The sequence below is a fragment of the Nerophis lumbriciformis genome, linkage group LG11 (assembly GCF_033978685.3).
Source record: "Nerophis lumbriciformis linkage group LG11, RoL_Nlum_v2.1, whole genome shotgun sequence".
In the NCBI taxonomy this organism is placed as follows: domain Eukaryota; kingdom Metazoa; phylum Chordata; class Actinopteri; order Syngnathiformes; family Syngnathidae; genus Nerophis; species Nerophis lumbriciformis.
In genome coordinates this window covers 31,989,025-32,000,926 of record NC_084558.2, presented here as the reverse complement: position 1 = coordinate 32,000,926, position 11,902 = coordinate 31,989,025, and the positions used below count along the sequence as shown (strand labels likewise).

At 42.5% G+C, this 11,902-nt stretch overlaps 1 protein-coding gene across 1 annotated transcript in view; it reads left to right on the top strand.

Moving 5' to 3' along the window:
* abcf1 (ATP-binding cassette, sub-family F (GCN20), member 1) overlaps nucleotides 1-11,902 on the top strand; it is a 78,202-nt gene that overhangs the window by 3,259 nt on the left and 63,041 nt on the right. The window contains exons 2-4 of the mRNA XM_061966792.1: nucleotides 79-283; nucleotides 7,675-7,721; nucleotides 7,813-7,884. Coding sequence (XP_061822776.1) covers nucleotides 217-283; nucleotides 7,675-7,721; nucleotides 7,813-7,884 — 186 coding nt within the window. The 5' untranslated portion in view covers nucleotides 79-216. The remainder of the gene's footprint in view (nucleotides 1-78; nucleotides 284-7,674; nucleotides 7,722-7,812; nucleotides 7,885-11,902) is intronic.

The following is an 11,902-nucleotide window of genomic DNA, read 5'->3' as shown; positions in this document are numbered from 1 at the left end:
GAACATACATATGTTTTAATGTCTAATGTATGTTTCTTACAATACAGTGCTGTAAGAAGTTGCTCTTCCAACCTACAGATGGCGGCAAAGCGCCAAATGCCTCTCGCCAAGTTGCCAGAAGAAGAAAACTTGGTCATCTGTAGCTTCACGCCGTTGGGCCGCATGACGTGTGTGGTTGTTATCTTTTTAGTTACAATATTTGGATAAACAGGGAAAATGCCCAAGAAAGCTAAAGAAGAACCAGAGTGGGTGGACGACGAAGTCACTCCGGCTCCAACTGCAGGTAATATCAAACGATAAGATGATACGTACGGTGGTTAGATGGGCTAGCTAGCCACCGGCGCTAACTCAGACAAACTCCATTGAAAAAACCGCATATAAATGATGACCTCTGCATATACAGCTGATATCCATATCTTATTGTTAACTTACCAACATAATTTTAATCGATAGGCTCTTTTGTGCAATTCGGCTTTATTTTTTAATCAACCTAGCAGCAGCATTACAGTGAAATACTCACTTTTAGAATTAAACTATAGACAACTCCCCAAGTTGGAATGGAACGGAAATGAATGCAGCAATGCTCACGTCGGCGTGATGTATACAAATGATGCAATCCTGTGAAAAGCATGTGTAATGATGACAGTCGAGCCTTACTACGATGGCCTTACAATCTCTTTCCTTCATTTCATATCTTTAAGTTAACTTTAGCGTGAGTATTCAATTCAAATATCAAAGGAAGAGCACTTTTAAACACCGTATTGCTACGTTTTGAAAGAAGGTGTGGGTTGTACTGCAAAATGTTGGTATCGTTCGGATACCAAGTTCTAGGGCTGGGTGATATGGACGAAAAAGTATATCTCGATATATTTTTACTTAAACTCGATATTCAATATATATCTCGCTATATTTTTCCGGTGAAAGTATACATATAAAGATATTCATTTTTGAGCGAGATTCACTGAAATTGAAGTGAATGACAACTAGGGATGATGTTTGATAAGAAATTATCGAGTTCGAGGCCATTATCGAATCCTCTTATCGAACCGATTCCTTATCAATTCTCTTATCGAATCCAGATAAGTTGTTGTATATGGAAAAAACACACTATATTTGGTTTAACAAAAGATCACTTTTATTTTATAAGAAAAAAATAAAATAAAATAAAATGGGCAGCACGGTTGGAGAGGGGTTAGTACGTCTGCCTCACAATACAAAGGTCCTGAGTAGTCGTGAGTTCAATCCCGGCCTCTGGATCTTTCTGTGTGGAGTTTGCATGTTCTCCCCGTGACTGCGTGGGTTCCCTCTGTGTACTCCGGCTTCCTCCCACCTCCAAAGACATGCACCAGGGAATAAGTTGATTGGCAACACTAAATTGGCCCTAGTGTGTGAATGTGAGTGTGAATGTTGTCTGTCTATCTGTGTTGGCCCTGCGATGAGGTGGCGACATGTCCAGGGTGTACCCCGCCTTCCGCCCGATTGTAGCTGAGATAGGCTCCAGCGCCCCCCGCGACCCCAAAGGGAATAAGCGGTAGAAAATGGATGGATGGAAATAAATAAAATATTGACTGTTGTTACCCCCCTAAAAAAATAAAATAAAAGTATATTAAGTGGGATTTTTCAGAAAAACAAATATATACAGTAACACAAAAACAACCTGTCTCTGTGATCACTATAGGTGTATAAATAAATAATATAGTGTTAAATAAAATCAGTCCCTTGGGCACAAAACTGAAAATAATACAGCTCTCCAAAAAGTGCACTTCTGCTGCTATTGGAACATCCTTCTGGGGTCCATCAGTGTGGCCTCCTCCAGGAATGACTGCACGTCCTTGTCCTGGAGGGAAAATGAGGGATAGACACAGCATAGAATTAGGGGGGAAAATAGCTGAATGTGAAGACTAGGATGTCTGTTATTAAGTATTTAGCATTAGTATGTGGAATTAAATGATGGACTGGATTAAGTAATGAAGTTAAACATTGTTCTGATATGATTCACTTTAAGAGGTTGTTCAAATTAATAGTGCTTACAAAGTACAAAGAAGAATTATGAGAAATACTTTTAACCTTATTGAAAATAAGATATTCTTCATCTCAGTATATTAATAATGACTGAATTAATTAATTACATATTACAAAACTGTTGTATATACTAATTCACAGATGTTATTTTATTATAAAAAGGTCAGTAAATGATGTATATATTTGTAAACGCTCTGAAGTGGGAAAGGGGTAGTATTAAATAAGCTTTACTTCTTCCTACTCCTTTTCGGACATGATGTAAAGTGAAATGATATGAAACTGTGATGTGTTATGCTGTAAGTGTGTTCATGTACGAAATAAACTAAAGAAAGAAAGAAAGCACTAGTTTATTAGACAGACCTGCATACTCTGGAGTGGTGTAGGCTACAAGATACTGTTAACGTTATCAGGCACATACAAAAGGGTTAACGTTACCAGTAGCCACTGACTATGCTTAGGTAACGTTAGTCTAGCTAACATTACTGCAGTCCTGGTTGACATAAGAGGTAACCTTAATTTAGCCTAAAGGCTACAAGTGAGCAGATATGGAAATTAACCGGCAACAGTTAACGTTAGTTACTCACCAGCACTATCACTGGAATTGGCGCGAGGGGCGAGCTTCGTCATCTCTGTCGCTGCTTCTCCACGACACCTTTCTCTAACCTTCATCATGCTTGTTGTACTTCCCTCCCCTTACATGAGAGCGAAGCCTGGCAATAATTGCAGATAGCCGTTTCCTCGTCGTATTTTTTTGTAAAATGAAGCCATGCCTTGAGGCGTTTTTTCCGGTCCATTGTTGTTGCTGCTTCTGTATCTGCCGCCTAATGACTGAGCTACGTCATTTCCTGGAACTGGCCACAGGGCATATCCTGTGGGACGGGATTCGTTCCCAGGGATTCGAATAAAGAACCAACTCTTTTTCTTTACTATAGTGGCCTCGATAACGGGAACCGGTTCTCAAAAAGGGATTCAAGTCCATGGAATCGGTTCTTTTTTTATCGAACAACCGGGAGAACCGGTTTCGAACATCATCCCTAATGGCAACTGTACTGTAAACAGTCAGTGGCACTTTTATTAACCCACTTAGTCAAGGTAGGTATTAACAGCACAGAAAATAAACTGTTTAAGTAGCACTTAATTACATAACATGAATACAATAGAAACATATTCTTTCTACGTAAAATAAATAACATAACTGTGCAAATAATACGAAATGTATCAAACTCAGATAAAAAATACATTTGCAGGCAGGCACTTTTTTAATTCCCAGTCGACAATGTAATGGACTGTCACACACATACGATTCTGGTCAGCGCCAAGTAAGTGACTTTACTTAATTGTGCGGATAGCAAGATCATAGGATCTTCCTCACTTCGGCATACATTTTTGGCAGCATTTCTCGTGCGAATTATGCCTAGCTTGGCAACTCGTGAACAGTTTTGATTTGGACTTACATGGTAAACAACTTAAATTAATGTTTTATCCAGACTAGGGCTGCAACTAACGATTAATTTGATAATCGATTAATCTGTCGATTATTAATTCGATTAATCGATTAATAATCGGATAAAAGAGACAAACTACATTTCTATCCTTTCCAGTATTTTATTGAAAAGAAAAAACAGCATACTGGCGCCATGTTCTTTCAACTTGCCAAATAAAACAAGGAAAATGTTACAAAAATGCACACTTTTGACACACCTGCTATAGATAATAAAAAATTAAATCTGATAAATCTATCGATAAAAAGCAGAGCCTGGTGACTCGTGCGTTTATAATAACTCTCTCGCTCTCTGTCTCTGCCCCTCCCTCACGAATGCTGCTGCGCGCACAATTTGTTTAGTTTTTAATAGAGATGTCCGATAATATCGGCCTGCCGATATTATCGGCCGGTAAATGCGTTAAAATGTAATATCGGAAATTATCGGTATCATTTTTTTTATTAGCGGTATCGTTTTTTTTTTAAATGTCCTTTTCTTTTATTAAATCAACATAAAAAACACAAGATACACTTACAATTAGTGCACCAACCCAAAAAACCTTTCTCCCCCATTTACACTCATTCACACAAAAGGGTTGTTTCTTTCTGTTATTAATATTCTGGTTCCTACATTATATATCAATATACCGGTATATCAATACAGTCTGCAAGGGATACAGTCCGTAAGTACACATGATTGTGCGTGCTGCTGGTCCACTAATAGTACTAACCTTTAACAGTTAATTTTACTAATTTTCATTAATTACTAGTTTCAATGTAACTGTTTTTATATTGTTTTACTTTCTTTTTTATTCAAGAACATTTTTTTAATTTATTTATCTTATTTTATTTTATTATTATTTTTTTAAAGTATTTTATCTTCACCATACCTGGTTGTCCAAATTAGGCATAATAATGTGTTAATTCCACGACTGATATATCGGTTGGTATCGTATCGGTTGATATCGGTATCGGTAATTAAAGAGTTGGACAATATCGGAATATCGGATATCGGCAAAAAGCCATTATCGGACATCCCTACTTTTTAACCCCTTCTTAACCCTAAATGTACATTGTTAATATACGCAACCATAACTCAAAATGCCGAACATTTCAGGCATTTAAGAAACACCGCCCGGACAGCCCCGCAAAGAGGACATGTCCGGTGAAAAGAGGACGTATGGTCAGTCTATCCTAGCCCGGTCGCTGCTACCATGCTAGCAGCGATCGGTTTCACCGGACATGTCCTCTTTTGCTAGCATGCTAGCAGCTAACGGGCTACGGTAGACTGACCATACGTCCTCTTTTCACCGGACATGTCCTCTTTTGCGGAGCTGTCAAGGCGGAGTTTCTTTAATGCCTCAAATGTCCGGCATTTTGAGTATTGTTTACACAACGTGCAGTATGTTACTTAATATGTCCGTGTGGAAACTCGTTGGGTACACCTCCGCACCGAACCGAAACCCCCGTACCGAAACGGTTCGATACAAATGCACGTACCGTTACACCCCTATTATTTTGATTATTGTTTCTCAGCTGTTTGTAAATGTTGCAGTTTATAAAGGTTTAAAAAAAAACATAGCCTCAGCGCATGCGCATAGCATAGATCCAACGAATCGATGACTAAATTAATCGCCAACTATTTTTATAATCGATTTAATCGATTAGTTGTTGCAGCCCTAATCCAGACGCATACATTTGTCCAAATGTAGCCAAGTAGACACATTGTGGGTTTCCTGGTCGTCGTCTACATAGCTAAAAGAAAAACCTAAAGAAGAGAATCCCTCTGCCATCTTCCACTAGTTTTATTAATATTTAAATCGCCCGCTTGAATATTTCCCTCTTGTCTACTCCGACTCTCGTTGTCATTTGGGATGTCTGTTGTGATTTCCCTTCCTGGTTCCATGACCCGCCCTATCTTGCCTCTGATTGGCCTGTCCCTAATGTTTTGCCCTAATCTCAACCAATCGTGACTCATCATAGTAAACAACCAACCAACCCTTGATCTTCTTATACGTGCGAGCACATCTTGGAAGGAGGAAGGGGAGGGGTTTAGTAGCCCATGGGGTGTTCTGAGGTAGTGGGAAGCGGTGGGGAGAATCAAGGAACACAACAAATAAGCGGTGTTTGGTCATTTCAACGTGAAATAAATTATATCCATATTACGATATTTTCTTGATTCAGATCTTGTTTAAAAATATATCGATATACCTTACAAACTCAATATATCACCCAGCCCTACCAAGTACATACAGGACACATATATCAAGTGAATACAGAAAGTGTCAGACACCGATACTGTTACCCATAGGGATGATGCTCGTACCCGGTTTTCCTGTTTGTTCGATAAGAAAAGAACCGAGTCCTCGGACTCGAATCCCTTTTTGAGAACCGGTACCCGTTATCGAGACCACTATAGTAAAGAAAAAGAGTTGGTTCTTTATTCGAATCCATGGGAACGAATCCCGTCCCGACAAGAAATACCCCGTGATACATCACAAGAAATGACGTCACGTACCATTTGTCACGGTGGGGTGCTGCGGTTCGTTCCCGGGACGCAAAACTGACGGCTCCGGACGAAAGCGTGCAGGTAGGAGATGATTTATTTCTCATAAATCATACACATTACAACAAACAGAAACGAAACAAAAGGAAAGCGTGCCGTTCGCACGAGAAGCTAAAGCAAAAACGTACTTAGCACAGGAATACTAGAAGCTAAGGTAACTTTAGCACAGGAATCATGAGCTCGGAAACCAGAATGCCAACGTAACTGTTGCAAATGCAAACAATGAAGCCACGATGAGTGACCGGAAAAGGCAGGCTTAAATAGAGTCTCTGATGAGTAACAGGTGCGCGTACAAGGCAGGTGAAAATCATAAGTAACCACGGTGACTAAAACAAACCCCCGAAGTGCACAAAACAACTAAGGAAGTCCAAAACTAACAGAACATAACTACCGGTAAACAAAACATGATCCGACAAATATATACATCATTTACTGACCTTTTTATAATAAAATATCTGTGAATTAGTATATACAACAGTTTTGCAATATGTAATTAATTAATTCAGTCATTATTAATCTACTGAGATGAAGAATATCTTATTTTCAATAAGGTTGAAAGTATTTCTCATAATTCTTCTTCTTTGTACTTTGTAAGCACTATTCATTTGAACAACCTTTTAAACTGGATCATATCAGTACAATGTTTAACTTCTTTACTTAATCCATTCCATCATTTAATTCCACATCATTTTAGCTGTTTGCAATTTTACCAAATCATCGAACTTTAATATTTTTGACTCAATAAATAAAGTGTTTGTATGTTCTCTATATCCAACATTATGTATCAGTCTAATTGATCTTTTTTGTAACACAGTTAACGAATGTAGCGCACATTTGTAGTTATTTCCCCACATTTCTGCACAATAACTCAGATATGGTAATACTATAGTAGCGAGCAGTAGAGAATGTGAAGTGATTTGTTAAACCAAATATTGTGTTTTTTTCCATATACAACAATCTATCTGGACTCGATAAGAGAATTGATAAGGAATCTGTTCGATAAGAACCGTTTGACAAATTAGAAACTCCGTGAGTGTGTCACATCCAGGTTGCCAGTTACGCACTGCCATCTTCGTCTAGGTACTGCCACTGGTAAAGTTACTAAACATGTCAGACCTTAGTAAATCTAAAAGGCCTCGTTACGATTCTCAACTTATTCATGACAAAGCCAGGAACAAAACAAGGATTTGTATCGGGGATGCCTTTGAAAGATGGAGACGATTGAAGGCGGAGAAGATTTTTTTATCTGACGCCAAACTAGCTAATTTCCTCCTTGATAGGTAAGTATGGTAAAGTAAAAAAAAAGATTTGCAAGGTGTGGCGGTAATGAAAATACCATGGCGGCGCGCCACATTCAATTACATTAAGGGGAAACCTTTATCCGTGTAAAACCTTTGCTTTGTGTTATAGTTGACTCAGAAAAATGAATGTAATATTTAAGAACAGACTAGTCTTTATTGGAATTGCAATGATATTGAATAGTAATAATTTAGCATTAATTATGAATCAGTTTTGGAATTTGTCAAGTGCCAATATAAAATGAACACCCCTGACACTTAAGTTTCCCATCATCTGTTGTGCCACCATTGTTCTTTTGTACTTACAGAAAAAACTGTGAAAAAGGGGAAAAAAGATAAAAAAGGCAAAAAGAGCGTGAGTACATGCAAAAAAAAATATATACATATATTTTTTTTTGTTTATGTTAAACATGATTTTTGATTTGCTGTGTATTGTTTTCCACCAGTTTTTTGAGGAACTGCAGACCGACATCAAAGTTGAGGAGGTAGATGAGGTGACCGTGTCAGATCCTAAACAGGTAATTTATCGGCAATAGGCCAGTAATGATCATGCAAATAGCATTATTTGGTATACAATTTATCCTTCCACTTTAGGAGTGAAACGATTTCCCGAATAATTACATTACCTAGATTAAAAAAGATTATCGAGTATTTTTATCTGCTTCCATGAATCGTTTATTTAATGGTATAGCTAAAAACACAATACTACTTTTAGCCAACGGCCAATGATAAATTAGCCGTGCTAGTTAAAACTGTCAATATTATAGCTAATAGCACAAGTGTTTGAGACATACTGTGGCTTTACTGATGTGCATGGTGTCAGGGATAGCAATGTAATGTTGGGACAACATGGCTCGGGTAATAGAGCGGCCGTGCCATTAACTTGAGGATTGCAGGTTCGATCCCAGCTTCCGCCATCCTAATCACGTCCATTGTGTCCTTGGACAAGAGACACTTCACCCGTGGTTAGGGCCTTGCATGGGAGCTCCTGCCATCAGTGTGTGAATGTGGAAATAGTGTCAAAGTGCTTTGAGTACTTTGAAGGTATTTTAATTACAGCAAGGTGGTCTTGCCGCTGGGCCTTAGGCCTGTCGCACCTCCACCGGTACCTGTGGTGGACTGTGCATGGCAGGGACGTCCTCTTCCCTGAGGCAGGCCTAAACCAGACCGCATACCAGAAGTAGAAAAGGGCTATACAAGTATAGTCCATTTACCATTTATGTTTGTTTAAAAATACAGCCATAGTAATGTGAAATACGTGTTTTCAAAAAGAATGGTTGTTAGCCCTGATCGCTAATTGGCGAGCATACGCTACTTCCGGTAATTTCACGATAAAATCATATTAAAAATCCATCCATCCATCCATCCATCCATCTTCTTCCGCTTATCCGAGGTCGGGTCGTGGGGGCAGCAGCCTAAGCAGGGAAGCCCAGACTTCCCTCTCCCCAGCCACTTCGTCCAGCTCTTCCTGTGGGACCCCGAGGCGTTCCCAGGCCAGCCGGGAGACATACTCTTCCCAACGTGTCCTGGGTTTTCCCCGCGGCCTCCTACCGGTCGGACGTGCCCTAAACACCTCCCTAGGGAGGCGTTCGGGTGGCATCCTGACCAGATGCCCGAACCACCTCATCTGGCTCCTCTCGATGTGGAGGAGCAGCGGCTTTACCGTATTTTCCGCACCATTAGCCGCACCTAAAAACCACAAATTTACTCAAAAGCTGACAGTGCGCCTTTTAACCCGGTGCGCTTTATATATGGATAAATATTAAGATTCATTTTCATAAAGTTTCGATCTCGCAACTTAGGTAAACAGCCGCCATCTTTTTTCCCGGTAGAACAGGAAGCGCTTCTTCTTCTACGCAAGCAACCGCCAAGGTAAGCACCCGCCCCCATAGAACAGGAAGCGCTTCTTCTTCTACTGTAAGCAACCACCCGCCCCCGGAAGAAGAAGAAAAAACGCGCGGATATCACCGTACGTTTCATTTCCTGTTTACATCTGTAAAGACCACAAAATGGCTCCTACTAAGCGACAAGGACCCGGTTCATGAAAAGACGCAATCTCTCCATCCGCACACGGATTACTACCGTATTTCACAGCAACTGATATTCCTGTGAACCGCACTGTGGAACGGGAGCACGTACGGTGAATATTCGCACCACAGGGAATGAGAAGTCATCCTTCACTGTGGTTCTAGCTTGCCATGCTAACTTCCACCCATGGTGATATTCAAAAGGAAGACCTTGCCAAAAGAGACCTTTCCAGCCGGCGTCATCATAAAAGCTAACTCGAAGGGATGGATGAAGAAAAGATGAGCGAGTGGTTAAGGTAAGTTTAAGTTTACGCGAAGAGGCCGGGTGGCTTTTTTCACGCAGCTCTGTCCATGTTGATATACGTATGTTTGTGATTGCACATTTGCGTACATTTTGGGAGTGAACAGAGTTGTTAGAACGCTGGTTTTTAATATATTATTAAAGTTTGACTGACCTATCTGACTGTTTTTTTGACATTCCTTTAGCGCAGTTAGATGCGGCTTACAACACGGGGCGGCTTATTGGTGGACAAAGTTTTGAAATATGCCGTTCATTGAAGGCGCGGCTTTTAACCCAGGGCGCCTTATGATGCGGAAAATACGGTACTTTGAGCTCCCCCCGAATGACAGAGCTTCTCACCCTATCTCTAAGGGAGAGCCCCGCCACCCGGCGGAGGAAACTCATTTCGGCCGCTTGTAAAGCTCATGACCATAGGTGAGGATGGGAACGTAGATCGACCGGTAAATTGAGAGCTTTGCCTTCCGGCTCAGCTCCTTCTTCACCACAACGGATCGATACAGCGTCCGCATTACTGAAGACGCCGCACCGATCCGCCTGTCGATCTCACGATCCACTGTTCCCCCACTCGTGAACAAGACTCCGAGGTACTTGAACTCCTCCACTTGGGGAAAAATCTCCTCCCCAACCCGGAGATGGCACTCCACCCTTTTCCGGGCGAGAACCATGGACTCGGACTTGGAGGTGCTGATTCTCATCCCAGTCGCTTCACACTCGGCTGCGAACCAATCCAGTGAGAGCTGAAGATCCTGGCCAGATGAAGCCATCAGGACCACATCATCTGCAAAAAGCAGAGACCTAATCCTGCAGCCACCAAACCAGATCCCCTCAACGCCTTGACTGCGCCTAGAAATTCTGTCCATAAAAGTTATGAACAGAATCGGTGACAAAGGGCAGCCTTGGCGGAGTCCAACCCTCACTGGAAACGTGTCCGACTTACTGCCGGCAATGCGGACCAAGCTCTGGCACTGAGCATACAGGGAGCGGACTGCCACAATCAGACAGTCCGATACCCCATACTCTCTGAGCACTCCCCACAGGACTTCCCGAGGGACACGGTCGAATGCCTTCTCCAAGTCCACAAAACACATGTAGACTGGTTGGGCAAACTCCCATGCACCCTCAAGGACCCTGCCGAGAGTATAGAGCTGGTCCACAGTTCCACGACCAGGACGAAAACCACACTGTTCCTCCTGAATCCGAGGTTCGACTATCCGGCGTAGCCTCTTCTCCAGTACACCTGAATAGACCTTACCGGGAAGGCTGAGGAGTGTGATCCCACGATAGTTAGAACACACCCTCCAGTTCCCCTTCTTAAAGAGAGGAACCACCACCCCGGTCTGCCAATCCAGAGGCACCGCCCCCGATGTCCACGCGATGCTGCAGAGTCTTGTCAACCAAGACAGCCCCACAGCATCCAGAGCCTTAAGGAACTCCGGGCGGTCATCTACCCCTGGGGCCTTGCCACCGAGGAGCTTTTTAACTACCTCAGCAACCTCAGCCCCAGAAATAGGAGAGCCCACCACAGACTCCCCAGGCACTGCTTCCTCATAGGAAGACGTGTTGGTGGGATCGAGGAGGTCTTCGAAGTATTATCAACGCCATACACGGCGTTGATAGTGCACTGCTTCCCCTTCCTGAGGCGGCGGATGGTGGTCCAGAATTGCTTCGAAGCCGTCCGGAAGTCGTTTTCCATGGCTTCCCCGAACTCCTCCCATGTCCGAGTTTTTGCCTCTGCGACCGCTGAAGCCGCACACCGCTTGGCCTGTCGGTACCTGTCCGCTGCCTCAGGAGTCCTATGAGCCAAAAGAACCCGATAGGACTCCTTCTTCAGCTTGACGGCATCCCTCACCGCCGGTGTCCACCAACGGGTTCTAGGATTACCGCCACGACAAGCACCAACTACCTTGCGGCCACAGCTCCAATCAGCCGCCTCGACAATAGAGGCGCGGAACATGGTCCATTTGGACTCAATGTCCAGCACTTCCCTCGTGACATGTTCAAAGTTCTTCCGGAGGTGGGAATTGAAACTCTCTCTGACAGGAGACTCTGCCAGACGTTCCCAGCAAACCCTCACAATGCGTTTGGGCCTGCCAGGTCTGTCCGGCATCCTCCCCCACCATCGCAGCCAACTCACCACCAGGTGGTGATCGGTAGAAAGCTCCGCCCCTCTCTTCACCCGAGTGTCCAAAACATGAGGCCGCAAATCCG